General features: G+C 41.5%; 3 protein-coding genes and 2 non-coding genes across 6 annotated transcripts in view; 2 read left to right on the plus strand and 3 right to left on the minus strand.

Moving 5' to 3' along the window:
* smu1b (SMU1 DNA replication regulator and spliceosomal factor b) overlaps nucleotides 1-5139 on the plus strand; it is a 12986-nt gene extending 7847 nt beyond the window's left edge. For both annotated transcript variants that reach the window (XM_060864067.1, XM_060864066.1), the window contains exons 9-13: nucleotides 1-118; nucleotides 1332-1458; nucleotides 1572-1739; nucleotides 2494-2646; nucleotides 3296-5139. The exon at nucleotides 1-118 is cut by the window's left edge and continues 10 nt beyond it. In XM_060864067.1, coding sequence (XP_060720050.1) covers nucleotides 1-118; nucleotides 1332-1458; nucleotides 1572-1739; nucleotides 2494-2646; nucleotides 3296-3394 — 665 coding nt within the window. In that variant the 3' untranslated portion in view covers nucleotides 3395-5139. The remainder of the gene's footprint in view (nucleotides 119-1331; nucleotides 1459-1571; nucleotides 1740-2493; nucleotides 2647-3295) is intronic.
* Nucleotides 5140-5381: 242 nt separating this feature from the next.
* Nucleotides 5382-9956, minus strand: dnaja1 (DnaJ heat shock protein family (Hsp40) member A1). The gene is made up of 9 exons (XM_060864068.1): nucleotides 9867-9956; nucleotides 8815-8968; nucleotides 8228-8414; nucleotides 7964-8068; nucleotides 7489-7716; nucleotides 7296-7410; nucleotides 7061-7176; nucleotides 6856-6956; nucleotides 5382-6505 (listed from the first exon to the last, which is right to left on the minus strand). The coding sequence occupies exons 2-9, from the start codon at nucleotides 8944-8946 to the stop codon at nucleotides 6278-6280; spliced, it is 1212 nt and encodes a 403-aa protein (XP_060720051.1). The 5' UTR covers nucleotides 8947-8968; nucleotides 9867-9956; the 3' UTR covers nucleotides 5382-6277.
* A 1285-nt stretch (nucleotides 9957-11241) lies between these two features.
* trnar-ucu (transfer RNA arginine (anticodon UCU)) lies at nucleotides 11242-11333 on the minus strand. The gene is given in 2 exon segments: nucleotides 11242-11277; nucleotides 11297-11333. It is a non-coding gene; the product is annotated as a tRNA-Arg (tRNA).
* A 531-nt stretch (nucleotides 11334-11864) lies between these two features.
* trnak-uuu (transfer RNA lysine (anticodon UUU)) lies at nucleotides 11865-11937 on the plus strand. Its single transcript has one exon. It is a non-coding gene; the product is annotated as a tRNA-Lys (tRNA).
* Nucleotides 11938-14509: 2572 nt separating this feature from the next.
* patl1 (PAT1 homolog 1, processing body mRNA decay factor) overlaps nucleotides 14510-20000 on the minus strand; it is a 10672-nt gene continuing 5181 nt past the window's right edge. Inside the window, exons 5-17 of the mRNA XM_060864069.1 lie at nucleotides 19086-19187; nucleotides 18729-18815; nucleotides 17700-17920; nucleotides 17202-17349; nucleotides 17010-17127; nucleotides 16783-16880; nucleotides 16618-16677; nucleotides 16197-16342; nucleotides 15927-16086; nucleotides 15549-15674; nucleotides 15362-15453; nucleotides 15130-15279; nucleotides 14510-14817 (exon numbers count right to left, since the gene is read on the minus strand). Coding sequence (XP_060720052.1) covers nucleotides 14796-14817; nucleotides 15130-15279; nucleotides 15362-15453; nucleotides 15549-15674; nucleotides 15927-16086; nucleotides 16197-16342; nucleotides 16618-16677; nucleotides 16783-16880; nucleotides 17010-17127; nucleotides 17202-17349; nucleotides 17700-17920; nucleotides 18729-18815; nucleotides 19086-19187 — 1530 coding nt within the window. The 3' untranslated portion in view covers nucleotides 14510-14795. The remainder of the gene's footprint in view (nucleotides 14818-15129; nucleotides 15280-15361; nucleotides 15454-15548; nucleotides 15675-15926; nucleotides 16087-16196; nucleotides 16343-16617; nucleotides 16678-16782; nucleotides 16881-17009; nucleotides 17128-17201; nucleotides 17350-17699; nucleotides 17921-18728; nucleotides 18816-19085; nucleotides 19188-20000) is intronic.

The raw sequence follows: 20000 nt of genomic DNA on the forward strand, positions 1-20000 counted from the left end.
TTCGTAACGGTCAGTGTCTGCGCAAATTCGAACGTCCCCATGGGAAAGCGGTCACCTGCCTCTGCTTCAGCAGAGACAACAGTCGGCTCCTCAGTGGCTCCTTCGACCAGATCATCAGGTTCACACACACACACACACACACACACACACACACGCACACACGGCATTCATTCCTGTGGCTGAGTTTATTTCTTCCTGGGAAATTCTTCCGAGTTAAAAATGTTTAACAATCTGGATCTCTCTGGGGGACAATTCACTTCTCTTAATGGTGGACTTTCTGTTCTCTGCTCCCTGCAGTGTGTGTGTGTGTTCTAATGGTGTTTGTCAGGTTGCAGTGTTAAAGGAAAATAATGTTGTTCATCTCCGACGTTGGGGACAGAAAACTAGAGCTCGCTGGTGGTCCAGTGTTAAAGGTTCTAGCTGTTTTTCCTCACAGTTCCTGGGTGAACAGAAATGTTCATGTTCAGGTTGCACATAAAACAACACAGTAAACACAAAAATGTTATAAACTGGTCACAAGCCTCAATCATCTCCACAGCTCAGTGTTGCTCCTGTGTGACTCTCCACTGGAGATGAACACCTTCTAGATGAAAACAGTGAAAAGGCATCACAGATTGAAATTGGTGGAAAATAAACAAATAAACTTTATTAAAAGTGGCACTTTTCTGTATGCGAGGGAACTGATGCAGAGACTTTCATCTGTATGTGATGAGCAGATCTCATTCGGAGATAAACAGAATCTGACACAATTGAAGGTTAAAATCATATTAAATTACTAAAGTATTGAAGCATCTGAACCCATAAATGGCTTGAGCAGCTTGATCCAAACAGGTTCTGACTGCAGAGGCTGAGTAGGATTAAGACTGAAGCGCGCACACACACACACACACACACACACACACACACATTGTCTCCCACTCTCACTGTCTCTCGCTAACCAGCCTGACGTTAGCGTTTCTGCAGAATCGAAGTGAGGCTTCTGGTGTGTGTGTCTGTGGGTGGAAGGAATTCTCATTTTCCACGTACACTTCAGCTACGGAGGAGGGAGAAAGAAAGATGGCATGTTTCTATTCCTATCTCCGTGAGCGAGCCGAGTCTGGCGGATGCAGCTGTTTCGCTACGGCAGTTTCTATTCAAGAGAGAGAAAAAAACAGGAAGGAATGATGGGTTGTGATTGATGCACAAAAGCTTCAGGCTGAATCAGATTTACATGGTGCATGAAACAACACATAAATGCCACACAGGCAGCAAAAGCACATGAATAAGCTTTAATTTGTTGGTGGAGGAGATGTTCAGGCTTTGGTAGAATAATCACTGTTTAATTCCATCAGACTTCATGGACTGAAATCAGGAAAGATGCTGAAGGAGCTCCAAGGTCACACGTCCTGCATAAACGACGTCATCTTCTCGCACAACGGCCAGTTTGCCATTAGCGCCTCAGCAGATGGCACAGTGAAGGTAAATCTGCATTTTGTTTACATACAGACCCAGATGGACGACTACATGCCCCTCCTCTCCTCCTCTCCTCTCCTCCCCTCTGGGGCATTAGTACTTTATTCTCTCTTTCTCAGATCTGGAACGTTAACACAGCAGAATGCACCATCACCATCAAAACTCCTGACGTTCCAGAAGGATCCGACATCACAGTGAACAATGTTGTCCTGGTGCCCAAAAACCCAGAGCACTTTGTGGTGTGTAACAGGACCAGCACAGTGGTGGTCATGAATGTCCAGGGCCAGGTAACTAACTGCCTCTGAATTGACTCAGAACTCTTGAGACTCGAGACTCAACAGTGACTGGACATTTGCTGATATGATTGAAATGTTGACTTGAGCTGCACATGTTACTCGACTCTGCAAGCTCTTGTCACAGATTGGATTCATTAAACTGATTTGAGGCAAGACGAGACCTGGACTGTGTGAACTGCTGATCTCAGACTCCACTGAGACTTTGTTTTACTCCTAATTGTTTAACTGAACTTGAATGTCACTGACCTGAGAATCGACTTGGACTCGAGAGCTGATGACTTTTTGACTCAACACTGTGAGCTTCTATCTCGTGACTCGACTTGCTGCTGACTTGAGACACAAAACGACTTTGACCGTGTGAGCTGCTGACTTTGTGCCTCAACATAGACTTTAGATGTGACTATGATGCTTGTATCTCGAGTCAGTCCTCGCTAACTGATGCTCTGAGGTACATATCAGAAACCACTGAAAGAGGAAGCTGAATATCCACAAACAAATAAACCTTCTTAAAATTCAGCGCAGGGTGACAGAGCTGAATTTAGAGAGTTAACAAATATAGAAATGGCTGTGGTCTAAACTCCAGAGACCGAGGCGATGGTCTCTCCCACACTTTTCATTGCTCGCTTGCTTGCTGACTCACTCGCTCTCTTAACCTCCTCCGCCTCCTCTATCTTCCATTCCATCTGCTCTCTTGCTCTTGCTCTTCCTCCCTCGCATTCTCTCTCTCTCTCTTTCTCATTCTAAGGTACTGAGGAGTTTTAGCTCAGGAGTGAGGGAGGGAGGAGACTTTGTGTGTTGCACCTTGTCTCCTCGTGGAGAGTGGATCTACTGCGTGGGAGAAGATTACGTGCTTTACTCGTTCAGCACCATCACTGGGAAGCTGGAGAGAACTCTGACGGTACAGTTCCATCCTCAGGGCATCATTAGTTTCTTATTTCTGAGGTTAATGTATCTGTTCAGGGCTGGTCATGAACTTTGAATGTACTATGGAACACAATTTATTACTGTGAGGAAACTTCTGCTAAATTGGCAATGCAACAACACCCGGTGTATTTATTTATTTATCTATTTATTTATTTTACCCCATTACTTCCTGAACACTGACAGTCCTGAAAAATCATTTGTTTGTTTGTTAGCTGACTCAGCATTTTTACCCAGATACTGAACTTTCTACTGTCTCAGACCTGCATGCTATCTGTCCGGTCACATTTTTACAGCTGGACATGTAAAAAAGTGTCTTCAGATATCCAGGTGACACAGACCTTCTCCAGACCAATGGTGTGACTTACACAGGGGACGTGTCTTGTAGCACAAACACTCTATAAGCCATGATGATGGTATCTGACCATGTAATAAGATTGAAACTTAAATCAATTCCATTAAATCCACTAAAGAATTTCTGGGAACGTGATCTGGACTTGTCAGAATTCCTGACTCTTTTCCTTCTCTGTATTTCCGAGTCGATCCTTGACTGTGTGTTGCGTGAACGCTGCTCAGTCTCAAGTCTATATTAAGCTTCGATGCCTTAAATTTCTCCACCTTCACAGGTGCATGAGAAAGACGTGATTGGCGTAACGCACCACCCTCATCAGAACCTCATCGCCACCTACAGCGAGGACGGCCTGCTGAAGCTCTGGAAACCGTGAACGTTACTCCGACGAGCATCGAATGAACTCTACAGTCATTATTCCTGCTGATACCATGATACATCTGTACATCCAGATGTTTGGAGTCATGCGTCAGTTTTCAGGTTTGAGAATCTTCCATTCCAGAGATCCACTACGATTCACTACAAACTTGATCTTCACCTGTAATATGTCCTGAGTCACACTGATCTTATTGTGTCACTGAAACATTAACAATCAGGAGAATTATATAAATGTTGTAGCAAAAATGTGGAAACACTAAAACGCTTGGTGGTTCATTTCTGATTTGCATGAAACTGAACTATAACTGCGATCATTTTCCTGTGAAATTCAGGTGCGAATATCAATCAATTTCTTCTCCAAAAGAAAGAAGGGTTAGACACCAAAGATGGTATTTTATCTTTCCTTCTGTTTTAAACCTGTTCCTCTGCTGTATAAACACTGCATGATCAAATCCACATGTTCGTGACATTCTGTAGTGTGTATTATGTCAGTATCTGCATGGCAGCGTCTCTGTTGCTAACGTCCGGCCGAAGCTGCAGCAGGAGATTTAAGTGGAATTCTTCAGAACTGAGGTTGTTTTAACCAGCGACAATAATGTAGCTAAGGAAAAGCACTCGGTTTCTTCTACACTGAGGGATTTTGGTGGAAAATTAAAAAGAACAGAAAAGCACTGAGTGACTTTAAGCACTTTTTACCTCCTGACCAATCAGAGTGCAAGTTGGTGGGAAAAGTGGGTGGGGCTTCCACAGGTTCAGTTAATATATGAGAGTTCAAAACTGTCAATCATTCCAGATTCTTTATGTTGATTGGCTCATCTGCTGTTCTGTCCTGAAGACATTATTGGACACTTTGGCATCTCAGAGGGGATCACGGCGTCTCCGGAACCTCGAGGCAAAATACAGAAAAGTTGCAGGTCTGAGTCTGTATCTGATGTGACTCGTTAACATTCAGTCAGGTTTCTCTTTATTTTCTGCCTCCAAGTTTAGAGATGACGAACAACGTCCTCTCCTAGTTAGTTAATTAGTTAGCTGATACTAGCATGGACTGTTAGGAGCGTTGTTATGGTTACAGTGTTATCGTCATGGACATTTTTCTCCCTTCTCTTTTCGAAAGCAGTGCTGCAGAGCAGGAGTTTGATGCGAGCACTGATCTGGACACAAGGTTTAATGTTTTCAGTTGTGAAAGTTTTAACACTCGACCCACACTTACGTAGAAAATGACACTGTTTCTCTAACAATGGAAGCTGTAGCTCGGTGTTTAAGGTATTGGACCGCTGATCAGGAGGTCATGAGTTTGAATCCCAGGTCCATCAAGCTGCCACTGCTGGGCCCCTGAGCGAGGCCGTTAACCCTCAATTGCTCAGTTGTAGAAACTGAAAAGTCACTGTGGATAAAGGAGTGTGCTAAATGACAGAAATGGTACTAAATATATACATGTGAGGTGAGAGAGATGTGTATCAGGTTAATATTGTGCTATTTATTTATTTATCTATCTATCTATCTATCTATCTATCTATCTATCTATCTATCTATCTATCTATCTATCTATCTCAAACAGTCAGGAATGTTCTGGATTCTTTGTGTTCAGTGGGTTCAGGTGATTTTACTATGTAAACGCATTAAGTGTTGTTGGTAAATGCAGCAAATTTTATTCCTGCTCTCAATGTGAACGACACTTTTAACTTTTTCTTGACCACTGCATCATCCAGCTTGTTAACATTCAGTGTTCTTCATTTCCTGATTAATTTTATGGCCTAAAAAAGTATCTGTATACTTTTGGTGTATGAAATAAATCTCACTGCATGTTATGCAATACTTAAACTGTCCTGTTTTTGATTTCACAAACAAAATGATTTCAATAATCAGGTAAAGAAGGAAGTTTTAAGTTTAACAAAGGTTTAAGTTACAAATAAATTGTATTACTGGTCCTAATAAAATTTACCTAAAAGTACAAGAAACAAAAAGCACATTAAAAAAACAGAAGATTCTTTTCTGACAGACAAAGATTATATTTTTAAAAAGTTATAATTCCATTGTAAATGTTTGTCTTTGCTGTGAAACTCTTGTTGCAGGACGGGACGCAGCGCCTCGTGCCCTGTTTAAGGCCTCACAGGTTACAGGTAAAATGATGGAACAACAGACAAAAATGAAAATAAGGGTCTGTTTGTAGAATCTGCATTAATTCTTTAAAACTATTTGACTGCATAAATTTTTACTGCTCTGCATAATGAATTAACAGATTAGTATAAGACAGAAAAACAGTTTAACTCATCGGCAAGTTAATTCGCATATAAGGCTGTAAATAAATAAAATAAAATAAAAATCAGATGTCAGTCAATTTATAGTGCAAATTCTGCTACACACACAAAAAAGCTAGTTACTGAGTCAGGATCGTTTTGTGTTCAGGTCACGAGATCATTAGACAAACTCTAGTTGACTTTTCTTTACACGCTTGTTAAAGTAACACTGCTTTTACAATTGAAGAATTAAAAAGAATTTGGCTTGTTAAATCACAGTATCCTTAAAATGGCACAAAAACAAACAATTGTGGCTTTGTTTGCTTTTTTTTCTTTTTTGCAGGTTCTGTAATAAATAGCAGCTTTAAATGAAAGATCTGCTTTCTCTGAGCTCAGCTGTAAGTGTGAAGGAATCTAGTGAAAGCATAAAAGAAATCTGTTCCTCACGGTCACATGAACCTCACTACAACTCAGAAACCTGCTTGTTATCCCAATAAATCAGATTCTCCCATTGATTAAAAGGAAATAAAAGTTGGATCTAAGTGATGGACATGATGTTCCACTTTGTCACCATCGTGATCGTGGAGCTTTATCTAAAGAGTGCGGACGATGGTAGGAGAAGGTACGAGCAGTGGAAGGAAGCTCTATGAGGTTTGGCACTGTACTCCTCCTGGATGAAAGTCCTCCTGGTCCTCCTCTATGTAGTGGTTACGGTGTCTGTCCCGGGTCAGATCACAGTCCTCGAGGTCAGCGTAGATATAGAGGTCATCGTCCATGCTGTCAGGATCGTTCTTCTCTTGTGTGGAAGGAAAATACTGCTCCAGCTGCTTCAGCTTGTTCACAGGGAGGAAGTTCGCCACGGGGAAGACGACCTGCGGGAAAACAGGAACATACACAAATATTATATTAAATGTATTTCATACGTTATTTTAAACGTGCTGCAGTGAATGAAAGAGGAAACGTGAGAACCTGAAAAATGGAATGGAAGGAGGAATTTTTTTAGTTCTCTCTGCAATCATTTCTTTTTACTCTGACCGTTGAGATTTTCCCCCTGTATAATCTCACTACACTGGGTATAACGTCTTCACAGCTTTATATAAAACACATGATGTCCAATAGAAAAGAAAGGAGAACAAATACCTGGAGCTGATGATCTGTCTATAATGGGATGTATGTGGAAGGTGTATTTGTTCTTTCTAGTCTTTGTGCTGGTGTCACTCACGTTAAAAAGGATGACAAGTCTGCCTTTCTCAAAGGGACGGCGGTGCATCGGCATCCCTTCGTTCAGCACACACTTCTTATCACCTGGTCTGATCAACTCACCTGCTCAACACACCAGAGAACATTCAGGAGGAACATTATAGCCACTTCCTCTAACACCACAACAGGAGCTCAGCTTTTACACACCTGGAGGTAAGGACACTCACCTGGGTGTGAGGTGATGAGCAGCGTTCTGTTGTCCAACATTTGGACCGGTTTCTGGAAACCACACAATGACTCTACGAGCTGAAGTTCCATGGTCATGGTAAGATCCATGTCCTGTCTTTGTGAAAACATGTATTACATTACAGTGAGTGTGGGTCAAGCGCTCTGGCCGTATCTGTTTCAAATAAAAAAATCAAGATGTTTTCTCCCTCTAATCCTAGTTAAGCCTGTGTGAACCTTGTGAAGACGGGATGTGCCTTCTGCTCGAAGATGATGATGATGTCACCATGCTCTAGTCCTGGTTCCTGGTCTCCTTCCCCATGGAAAACAATCTTCTGTCCATCTCTCATACCTGATGAACACACCACAGCGTCAGACAACCTCCTTTACTTCATGTTCATTTACCTCTGTTAGCGCCGCCCCTGATCACCTTTATCGATGTGCACCTCCAGGACCTTCTTCTGGCGCAGGACTTTGCGGCCAGTGCAGGTTTTGCAGCGGTTGCGGTGGCTCAAGCGTTGGCCCTGACCTCTGCAGCTGCCACAGATGGTGGAGATCTGCTGCACCATGCCAGGGAGTAACTGATGCAGCCTCACCTGAACTCCTGACCCCCTGCAGGTCGGACACACCTCCACCACACCTTTATGTCCCCCATTGCCTGAGAAACACGACATACCAGAGACACGATGAATCCTGGAGTCTGACAGGTTAGTGCACACGATTCAGTGGTTTACGCTAATGTGCTCACTCTAATACTTCATGGCGTCATGTACAATAATTATGCAACAATTATGTAAGGATCATGTCAGTGAGTTGTAACAGTTTACAGCTGCTACAGTGTAAGAGAGAACTTATTTCATGAACGTTATGCGTCATTACTGATGGATTATTAGATGGTCAGTTACCTTCACATCTCTCACAGATGACATTTTTCTGTATAGACAATTTCTTGGTGGCTCCGTTGTACAGATCTTCCAAAGACACAGTCAGCCGATGCACAATATTCTTCCCTGAGAACACGAGACAGCTCGTCATGCTATTATCAGATCCTTCAGACCTTCATTACAGCTACATTAAACTGTGATTTGTTGGCGTATTTTTGTTTTTAAAACAAAATCTGAATTCTACAGCACTAATGTGACATATACAGTGTGTATATGCTTGTGTACCTCTCCTCTCTCGGCGCATACGTCCTCCTCCACCAAAGAACATGTCGAAAATGTCCATAGGGGTGCTGAAGCCTCCTCCTCCACCTCCATTCCCTCCCTCCTTAATGGCCGCCTCTCCTCCTCTATCGTACACTTCTCTCTTCTGTGCGTCAGACAGAACCTCGTACGCCTGAGAGATCTGTTTAAACTGCACAGAGAGGAACTGCTCACTATAATGAAACACACACACTGAACACTTCCTGTAACCTCTCAACACTAAATTAGTGAAAAAAATAAGCAAAGTATATGACACTCATTTTTACGTCATAGAACATCAAAGAAAAATAGAATTTTAATTTAAAACTTACAAATTTTTATTCTATGTACACTGTTGAAACCGATATACAAATTAAGACTTGATTTGTTCATCACCCACAAACTCACTTTTCTTCTTAAACGTATAACTTATTTTAAATTATTTCACAAATAAATAAAATAGAAAATAATTATTTAACACATGAATGTTGTACGTGGATTACAATGATAAATGGTGCATGACAGTATTTACAGTAGAAATGACAATCGTGTCCCTTCATGACGTCACTCACCTTCTCCCCCTTGGCTGGGTTTTTGTCTGGATGGTATTTCAGGGCCAGTTTGTGATACGCTTTCTTCAGCTCATCAGGACTGGCACTGGGCTTCACTCCCAGGACGTCATAAAAAGCCGTTTCCTTCACCATGATGACCGCAGACAAAATTAATCTGGAACGGGAAAGAAAGAAATGAGACATTCTAAATAAACTGTACACTTTATGTACATGAATAAGGTCGTAAACAAGACAATAACCCACATTAACAGACAAGAAACAACTAACAGGAAGACACAGAGATCTGATTAGAAGAATGAGGTGAAAATCTGTATTATTTGTACTTGTTAATCATGTTATAGCCCCGCCCCTTCACACCTTTATAAACCAGTATGATGTGAAGGTGAGAGTTTATAAAGGTGTATCTCAGGTTAATGCTCCAATGTGTTTGTTGGGAGGCACATATTAGGGGCGGGGCTTTGTGTCCACGTGTAAATGGGGCGGGGCTTTGTGCACACGTGTAAATAGGGGCGGGGCTTATTTTCTGTGCTATAAGATCTGTCAGGTGTGATAAAAAAACAGGCTGAATATTAAGACCAAGAGGTTTCAGTGCTTTAAGCTATTAGAGAATAATTATAATGTCACCTTCACAAAGGGATGTAAACTTTTACACTCCAACACACAGATCTGATGATATCTGACTCTCATTAATAACCTCTTTCTTACTCATTTTACAGTAAATATTGGACAGAAACAATACATTTGATGAAGTAAAGGATATTTTCACTGTAATTTATTGAAGTTTTGGATGAAAAACAAGCTAAAATTCATCAGATCTTTATCACATCATGTCTGTGATTAAAACACACACATCACCTGTTAACATTGTTGTAGTTAAACACTTTAAACCTTAATAATGATCCACATTTATAGTGAAAGTCAAACTGAATCAGGTTTAAGAGCTAAAACACAAACATTAGCAAGCACACACACATTAGCTAGTTAGTAAATAATGTTCCCTACATCATTGTTTAACGTTATTCCCCTTACTGTGTGATGTAATAAACACTCACTTCTCATCCAAACAACGTCCTTCTGTTTAACTCACACACAAACGTCTGGAATCTTCTCCACACACAACATTTCCTTATGCTCGATACCGGGGACCGAATGCGCATGCGCACTTCACCTGACCGGAACCAGGGCAAACACGTCAACGGTCCTCCATGTTGGAGAGGTCAAAGATATTTAGAGCGTCATTGAGATTTTCTAGGAAAATACAAACACTGTGCAGCTCAGTTCTTGTAAATAAATAAGAATCACAGAAAGTAAAATAAGACAAATAAAAAAATCACTGAGTGGATGTGAATAACAGGACACACAAATGTGTACTGATAAAGCAAGACATTACAGAGCTGTAATAACATCTTAAAGGCACAAATAAAGTACATTATAATGAGAAATGTTCTTGATCTCTCACCCAGGTGTCGTCATGTAACAACAACTGTCTGACTGTCTCTGTCTCTCTCTCTGTCTCTGTCTGTGTCTCTCTGTCTGTCTCTCTGTCTGTCTCTCTCTGTCTCTGTCTGTGTCTCTCTGTCTGCCTCTCTCTGTGTCTCTGTCTCTCTCTGTCTGCCTCTGTCTGTCTGTCTCTCTCTCTCTCTCTCTCTGTCTGCTGTCTGTCTTTGTCTGTCTATCTCTCTCTCTCTCTCTCTCTCTCTCTCTCTCTCTCTCTCTCTCTCTCTCTCTCTCTGTGTGTGTGTGTGTCTCTGTCTGTCTCTGTCTCTCTCTCTGTCAGTCTCTCTCTCTCTCTCTCTCTCTCTCTCTCTCTCTCTCTCTCTCTCTCTCTCTCTCTCTCTCTCTGTGTGTGTGTGTGTGTGTGTGTGTGTCTCTGTCTGACTCTCTCTCTCTCTCTCTCTCTCTCTCTCTCTCTCTCTCTCTGTCTGCTGTCTGTCTCTCTCTCTCTCTCTCTTCTTCCCCCAGAAGAAAGGTGTCTTTGTTATGAAACAGAGTTAAATTGTTTTGGTCCCTTCTTCCTTCAGCTCATTAGTTCTGAAACAGTATTCAGTACTCAGCACATACTGAACTGGCCTGTCTACAGTACTGGATGTACAGGTTTATTCTTCATCACCTGAGGGCCATTTCACATTGTCTGCATATTGAAGACAACAACCTGAGGCCGGTGGTCCATAAGTAAAGGAGAGTAGGAGGTACGTCTCTGTGTGTAAAGGCAGAACATACTGTATATTAGTAACGTGTGTGTGCTTAGACAGCAGGGCATGTTGTTATAGAAAGAAAGTGCAACACCTAGTCGACCAGTGCATGAGGAACGATCATAAAGTCATGAAAAAGAAAATCGATAAATGTGTAAAGAATGTTTAAGGAAGATGAACAGTCCTGCAAAAAGCGTCATAAATATGTAAAATAATTTATTTTAGAGAGAAAAGTCGACTCCGGTGGGACTCGAACCCACAACCTTTGAATCACTGCTCCAGTGTCAGACTAGAAGTCCAATGCGCTATCCATTGCGCCACGGAGCCACCTGTTGCGTGAGAGAGTAATTGCATCTATAAACTCAATAGCTCCGTTAACTGTATTTACAACATCCCCATCGTTAAATCCATTAAATCCGATGTAAATAACAGGCTGAAATGGTCTCAAAATTCACTTTAATCTAATCAAATTGTAGAACAATAAATTTGTTTTACTGTGTTTAGATTAGTGATGTGTATCTAGTGACCTCTGGCGGCCAACAGCATGTTTGCAGCGTCATTCAAAGACGACGGTTAATAATTTTAATAACTTATTTTCACAAATTGAATATTTATTTTTTATTATAAGCTATTTTTTTATTATTTATATTTTTTATTATAAGCCAAATTAATTTTATCTAATTTAATCAACTTAATTACAATCAACTCATTTACATTTTATATTCGCTTTTCATCTGCACACAAAATCGAAATATAATAAGTTATTTTTTCAAAGTGTAAATAAATATATACATTATTTCGGTTAAATGTTGTTATCGCGCTTAGTCTTATACATCAGGGTCCTAGTGCAACCTCGAAGCCCGGATAGCTCAGTCGGTAGAGCATCAGACTTTTAATCTGAGGGTCCAGGGTTCAAGTCCCTGTTCGGGCGAGTTCGCTTTTGCTTCTGGAAATATTTTTACCAGCTTAGTGGTTTTTGTTTGGTCATCAAGCTGGGGAACGATAGTCTGTCTCGGGTGGGGAAGAAGGGAAAAGAGGGGGAAGAAGGGAAAAGAGGGGGAAGAAGAGAGAGAAATAAACTAAACGAGAGATAAAGTGCCATGTGTGATTTCTATGCACATCTTTCGTAAGTTTTTTCAGAAATTAAACAGAACAATTAAACAGAATAAAACAATAAAATAAACACAATAAAGTGAATTAAAACAGTACATAAGTATACAGAAAGCATATTTTGCACATAATTAAATCACCAATACAGTGATACCTCGAGATACGAGTTTAATTCGTTCCGTGACTTTGCTCGTATCTCAAATTGCTCGTATCTCAAAACAGTTTTCCCCTTTTAAATGAATTGAAATCCCATTAATCCGTTCCAGCTCGCAAAATTCCACTCCAGTGGTTTTGTTTACTGTATGTGTTTTGAATATGAAAAATGTACAGTACCTGTATTTATAAATGACAAATATTGTATAAAAACATACAGTAATAAAAGAGAATGTTAAAAAAAATAAATAAACTGGTTTTACTTTACGGAAGATGCGCACGGAGGTTGAGGGAGGATTAAACAGGAGGAATTTTGTCTCGCACGTACACTTTCGCTTTCGTTCACTTACTCGCTACTGTACACTCTTAATGCTACTTTACACTTAAATGGAACTTAACTAAACTTCACAAACTTAAATCAAGCATCGCGTTAGTTCTGGCAGGCCACTTTGTCAAGCGTGCATCAACTGTTAATCAGCTGTCCACGACGCGCACCAATCCGGTTACGACATCCATATTACCCGACAATTTAAATTCAGAGCCGCTCTAGCGCTTCGCTGCTGCCGTGATCTAAACTCCGTCCTCCAACCCCGACTCCACCATGCAGGAACCTGTGTTCGTTGTACCAGTTTACGTCATAAATCTCCACATATTTTTCCTCTCTCTCCCTCTCTCTCTAATTATTTAATTATTTATTTATCAATTCATTCATTTATTACTTTCCAAAAACACTTTCCAGAACAGAACCATACTGCCAACACTAACTGTATGCATATCATCTAATAAATTCTCTTTTGACAAAGTGGTCCTGAAAGAACTGAAATTCTCTTAACTGAACTTAACTGCTACAATTTCTGTTTTCTTTACATTAATTGTGCTTAATTTTCTTCATCGCTTTTCTCTTCACTTGTTTTTGCCTTTTTTTTGTCACTCTTTCTTCACTAACATTTGCCGGTCGTTTTAATAAAAACCTGTCCGGTCGGCATATCGGATGCGGTATAGCCGCACAAGTTAAATTTTTTTACCGGATCCAACGCTTAAAACGGATCAGAAAATTACGGATCCGCAGATGGTCGACACCTCACGCAGCGCCTTTGCGACTCTCCATAGGAAATGAATGACTTCAGTTTTATCGACCGTCGTTTCTCGTGTGCAGTGGAAAGGCGGCTTTAACCGAGTGAGACGCGGGAAGCTGAGGCGGGGGAAACAGAGCACACGTGGTTGTTGGTAATCTTTGTTTCGGCTGGTCGTATCTCAAAAATTTGCTCGTATCTCAAGCCAAAAATTTGGTCGAATCAGCTCGTATCTCAAAAAATTCGTATGTCAAAGCACTCGTATCTCGAGGCATCACTGTATTAATAAACTATACAGGAGTGAAACATTGACTCATGATTGTCAGCAGGAACATTTATGTAGACAAACAGTTTAAATTTTAATTAAATGTTTAAATCTTAGCTGTGATTCGAACCAAATCAGTCTTGTAGGCAGGGGAACTGGAATTTGTGCACAAAATACTCGTTTTTTAAAAAAAAAATAAAAAAAGACAAAAGATGTGCATAGAAATCACACATGGCACTTTATCTATCCTTTAGTTTCTTTCTCTCTCTCTTTTTCCCTTCTTTCCCACCCAAAACAGAGGGTCCAGGGTTCAAGTCCCTATTCGGGTGAGTTCGCTTTTTCTTCTGGAAATATTTTCACATGGTAATTTTTAATCACTATATTAAAGATTTCTCATAAATTAAAAAAAAAGTGCTTTAAAATATACTCCTCAAATTTAAGAGAACGTTTGATTTGCATGACAAAGATGTATTTATCCTCATTTGGCCTAGCGTCCTGATGCATCACACATCTACGGTCACGGGTAAAAGTTTGGACAGTGATATAAATGTTGTGTTTTGCAAAGTTCAGTGTTTGTTCAGTGTTTGAAGATTATTTTTCCACACGTTTCTATATTATACTGCAAAAGTGATAAACTTTTAATAAGTTTTAAAGGCTTTTATTGGCACATTTAATATATGCAAACATTTCATAATGTCAGTGTAATGATGTTTGAGCCACTTCGTTATGACTCTTGCCTTGTGACGGTGCTCCGTCATGCTGAATAATGATCACCACCAAAGTGCTCCTGGATCATTGGGAGAAGTTTTGGGCAGAAATGTATGGGCAAAAAGAAATGGGCAAAAAATAAGTGACCCCTCGGTGAAAAACACGTGGAAACTCAGGAAGAATCACAGAGTCTGTTTTATACAATAGAAATACTTTTAATTTTTATGTTTTTATCACAGGCATCATGTTAACAAATTTAAAAATGTCAAATCTTTCATCTCCACCCATCAACAGACACACACACACACACACACACACACACACACACACACACACACACACACACACTCACACACAACTAATAAGTTGGAAAAATAAGACAATGACAGTTTTATGATGGATTAAAATATTTAAGCCCTAAATATCCTCACAGACACACACATGATTTCTGTGGACAGTGACTCATTGTTGAAGTAACTTCTACCTGGACAAGGCAGTGATCCTGAGAAATAGAGTAAAATCACAAGTGTTATTAGAACAGACACATCTCCAGACCCTAATCAGTGAATCAGTGCACTTCTGGGAACAGCTGTATTACACACACGTGTTTGTTTATACCTGAAAATCTCACTAAGAGTCTTTAAAACTCTAAACTCTACAGAACACTGGTGGTGTGTGTATATGTGTATTATATACATTTTATTTTTATACTGTAAAAGACTCAAATGTTATTTAGATTATATTTCTATATACATAACATACAGTTACAATGCAAAGTGTGTGTGTGAGAGGGAAATGAACAAGTAAAACTCACTGTAGTTTCTCCTGCAGTTGCTCGAGCCTCTGCCGGTCGACGTAGCGAGAGAATAGAGAGAGGAGGTTGGGAGGGGTGAAGAGAGGAGGAGAGAGAGAGGAGGAAGGAACCTGTAACAGCTCCCTCGTCACTGAGAACACCAACTCCGTCCTGAGCCACAAGATGAAAACATTACACACTGCAGGTCACAGAGGACGAGTGTGATCAGGGCGAACGTAGGACTGCAACTCACCAGCGATTATCATCCATGAGCTGACAGTTAGGATCAGAGCTCTGCATTCGCTCTCCCTCACTCAGGATCAGGTAAAGCAGCGTCACACCAAACTGCAGGAACGAGCAGCAAAATCAATCAACCACATGCCGTGTGTGACTTAGTGCGTGTGTGTGTGAGTGTGAGAGAGAGGGAGAGAATGAATTACTTTATTTTGCAGCACACGGGGGAAGTGACCGTCACCCCCCTGCAGCTCCTGCAGTAGATCAGTGAGGGTGGAGCTTGACATGGACTGAATCACACCTGCAGTCGGCTCCACCAACCAGCACAGCACCTGCAGACACACACACACACCACAATTACTACGACACACACCACACGACTACAGCCACATGAGGACAACAGTAACAGCACCGTGTTGGTCAGTCAGTGGGAGCCGACAAACTTATGGCTGAACTGCATTATTGGAAGATTTAGTGTGCACTGAATTAAGAGGTAAAGTTTAGTGGGAGGGGCTAAAGACACACCTGTTTATATCAGTGGTGTTGGTGTAAAACAAAGCCATGACAGAGGTGATGTCACTTACCTGATCCTGCTTGTCCTTCTTGGCCAGAGCAGGAAGATTGCGAGCGACTCCCATGATGACAGCAGCAGCTTGGGATGAAGACAGGAATGGGAGGAGCCTAGCGATGAGGCGTTTCCCTTTACGCACTGACATGATCAGAAGACACTGCTGATCGCTCACTCTATACACACACACACACACAGGATAATGTAAATTATGTATAATGTAAATAAAAATAAAAATATAATGTCTCCCTCTAAATGACTAACAGGTGCCGTCCCGTCCCCTCACCGGTCGTCCCACTCTTTCTCTCTCAGAGAGTTGTAGAGCTGCAGTGTGTTGGTTTTGTGTTGCTCCAGCAGAGCTTCTCTCTCCTCCTCTGGAGTCTGGATAAATTTCTTCTCAAAGTCCTGAACCTCCAGCAGCAGACTGTACATCTACAAACACACAAATAACCGTCCTGTCCTCTCACTTACTGTGTTCTACACAAAACAAACCCATACTGTTATAATGTCAAGTATGTTATTACATGTACTAATGATTTGCACTGATTTATGGTTGTCCATAGTAGGGAGTGGTGATTCTGATACCGCCCCCTAGTGACGGAACATTGTTCCTACATCAAATGACAATCAGCATCCTGCCGTAACTGCTGTTAGGTGAGTCTGAGTACATCTTGTGAGATCAATCTCACAGTTTGATTTCTGCTCACCTTCTCCACAGTGTAGAGAATCTGTCGTCTCTTATTCCACACCTGTTTTTCTCTCTTCTCCTAAACAAACCCAAAAACAGTGCATTAGATTTAGGCAAGAGATCAGACTGAGATCAGACTGAGATCTACGAGTAACGATGACCAGAAGTGAGACACCACTCTAACCTCATCATCAGAGCGACTCGTCACAACGGCATCGATCATCTTCCTCGGATTGTTCACACTGGACACGGTGAGTTTACCCAGAGAACCGGCAAACTGCACTGTACACAAAAGGGAACGTTTATTCACTTACATTTTTGTTAATTGCAGCAAATAAGACTGATGAGCTCATGAAAAAGTCAGAATGCATTAAGAAAGGTATGTGTTGAAGTGTGTGTGAGATTGGTTACCTGGGCGATAGGTGTGCTCGATCTTGGCCACCTGAGGAGTGATGAGTTTGGTAGTGTGCTCCTTCCTGCTGCTGTCTCGGGCTCGCTCCTGACGCTTCTCCATCTTTTCATAATAATTCTATTAAAAAGGTTATTAAAGGTTAAAGGTCACGTCTGGTCAGATCTAAAGCTATAATACGTGTGCATTGGAACCTGGTAGTAGTAGTCGTCCAGATAAGGGTCAGTGCTCTGCAGCTGCATCATCTGAATACGAGCCACCCAGTCCTTCTCCTTCTGAGTCATCAGATTACTGTAGGGGTCCCTGATCCTCCGGTCACAACCTCCACCTCTCACACCACCACTGAGCGGTTTTTTTGGGGGAAGAAACAGACAGACAGAGACAGAGAGAGAGAAACAGAGAGAGAAACAGACAGACAGAGACAGAGAGAGAAAATAAAAAACAACAACTGTCTGTATTCACAATGTCTGCTGCTTCTATATAAAGTGGCTCTGGGGTAAAAGCTGATCTGTAACTAAACCTGACCTTCACATAGTCACAAAAACACTAACCTGGTGAGAAGCTGAATGCTAACCAGCAAACATGTCTACTAGACAATGACGATCCTGAGCCTCACTACAGTGGTGCTCATTACACTACTGGGCCACACCTATGAGATGTTTACACTGTATGAGATCTTATATAAAACACACCCTCTGCTCTGCATCCTCTGTGTAAGCATCCTGCGGTGCTGAGGGTGGAGGTGGGTTGTGTTGTGGCGAATAGGGGCGTGGCCAGACAAAGGAACGTGGTTAGGATGAGGGCCATGAGGGCCCACTCTGGGAGGCGGCTGCCCAAAATAAGGCCTAAAGCCTCCAGCAGCACCGGGCAGCATGGAAGGAGCTGGACCAGCACCTCGGGGGAACGGACCCACCTGTGGGGGAGACACAATCTGCTGTGGACAAACTGTACAAGATACACATTTATTTACATTCACATTTATTTGTATAGCACTTTAACAACAGACTGTCTCAAAGCATCTGAACAGAATACATACACAACTAAAGGTTATGTAAGAAATTACAGAAATTGCACCCAAATTCCACTCCAAGGTACACATCTAAAAGAGCTCATTCCTAAAAAGGCTTAAGTATCATAAGGTAATACGTTTAGGACTCTAAACGTATAAAGATGATTCAATTATAAATATGGGAACGGCAGCAGGACATTAAGCATCACCACAAACAAAGGGTCTACGTGACTGCGATTACCATTTAGAGTGACCATTTGGTTGATAACTGTAACAATACGAAGCCAAGGTCTGCGTGACCACGGTGACCATTTAAAGGGACTATTTGACTGATAACAATAGTAACAACAAGACAAGGTATACGTGAACGTGATTAACATTTAAAGACATCTGGCTAAATAACAAGGTGTGACCCAGCCATTTGGGAGACACTCAGTTCTTACGCTCAATACACATTCAAAGCAGAACCTCATTTAAACTACAAAGAGGAAAACAGTATAAAATGCATGAGCAGGATTTGCTCTGGGTTCTTATTGACTCCGACAAACCCAAAGTACGTCATGTATTTTGTCACTGCTATGCTGGAATAAACTTCTTGTTCTTCATTAAGATCTTCACCATCGCCTTATTTTTACACAACACATTTTTTATTTCTTACAGTTAATATAAAGATTAGATCATTAATACAGATTAATAGGTGATGACATGTAACCTGAGAGTTGAGCAGCTGAGCTCGCTGTATCTGAGACAGGACAGGAGCAACTCCAGCTGGGAACGGAGGACGACAAAGCGGAGAGTTCTGAGAGACAGAAAGAAGGGAGAAAACGTCCATTTTACATCAAATGGTTTTAGTACACAAAGCTTTACCAGTGAAGAGGTTTTGCAAGACTGCTAGTTTATACAGAAAGTCTCAGTAACTCTTGCCCCTTTTCCACCGAGGCAGTTTGAGTGCTGGTTTGCCAGTGGAACCAACTTTGAACCAGCACCAGTGCTAGCTCTGAACCAGCACTTGGTTCTTTTTTGGTGGAAAAGGGGCATCTGAGTAGTAAAGTGTGTCCCTGTCTCTTACGGTGATGTTCAGCAGGGTGTTGGGTGAGAGGCGCTCAGGGAAAGGAGGAGGGAAACGGTGAGGAATTGGAGCTCTCACGTGCACCGCGGTGGGATGGTGGAGCTGAGGATAGAGAACACACACAATGTTTACTAAGCTTTCTCCATTTTTTATTTGATTAGATCAGATGAGTTCTATGAAATCTTCTACTTTGGTCTTTTCCCATTAGGGGTCACTACAGAGAATCATCTGTTTCCACCCAACTCTATCCTCATCATCCTCTACTCTGACACCAGTTACATTCATGTCCTCATTTAACACACCCATATATCTCCTCTTTGTCCTTCCTCTTGACCTCTTACCTGCAGCTCCAACATCCTTCTACCAATCTAGCCATCTCCCTCCTCTGTACATGTCCAAACCATCTCAATCTAGTCTCTCTGTCCTTGTCCCCAAAACAGACCTATTGTCTCTCACACACACACACACACACACACACACTTTTCTCCACCCACACCAACCCACCTGTACTCAACTCTTCACCTCTTTTCCACACTCCCTGTCACACTGAATTGTTGACCCCAAATCTACAAACATCATTGTACACAGAGATTCCTGTCTGAATTCATCTGTCAACCTGTCCATCACCATAGCAAACAAGAAGGGACTCAAAGCTGACCCTTTATGTAGCCCCACCTCCACCTTGAACTCCTCTGTCTGACCTACAGCACATCTCACTGCTGTCATGCCCCTCTCATACATATCCTGAACTCCTCAGATGTACTTCTCTGCCACTCCTGACATCCTCATACAGTACCATAGCTCCTCTCTCATCACCCTGTCACACACTTTCTCTACATCCACAAAGACTCAGTTCCATCAGTTGTGCTCTTTCTGGTCATGAAGACATACTGCAGCTCACAAATATCCACTTCC

Source organism: Tachysurus vachellii, chromosome 2 (genome assembly GCF_030014155.1).
Source record: "Tachysurus vachellii isolate PV-2020 chromosome 2, HZAU_Pvac_v1, whole genome shotgun sequence".
Classification (NCBI taxonomy): Eukaryota; Metazoa; Chordata; class Actinopteri; order Siluriformes; family Bagridae; genus Tachysurus; species Tachysurus vachellii.

Bases quoted from the DNA above. Each gene is read 5' to 3' on its own strand.
- dnaja1 (XM_060864068.1), bottom strand. From the start codon at position 8,946: ATGGTGAAGGAAACGGCTTTTTATGACGTCCTGGGAGTGAAGCCCAGT. The intron at 7,177-7,295 runs GTTCACACAGGC...GTTTTCACAAAG, and splicing joins GCACATCCCGTCTTCACAAG to ACAGGACATGGATCTTACCA. The intron at 6,957-7,060 runs GTGAGTGTCCTT...TGTGTTGAGCAG, and splicing joins GCTCATCACCTCACACCCAG to GTGAGTTGATCAGACCAGGT.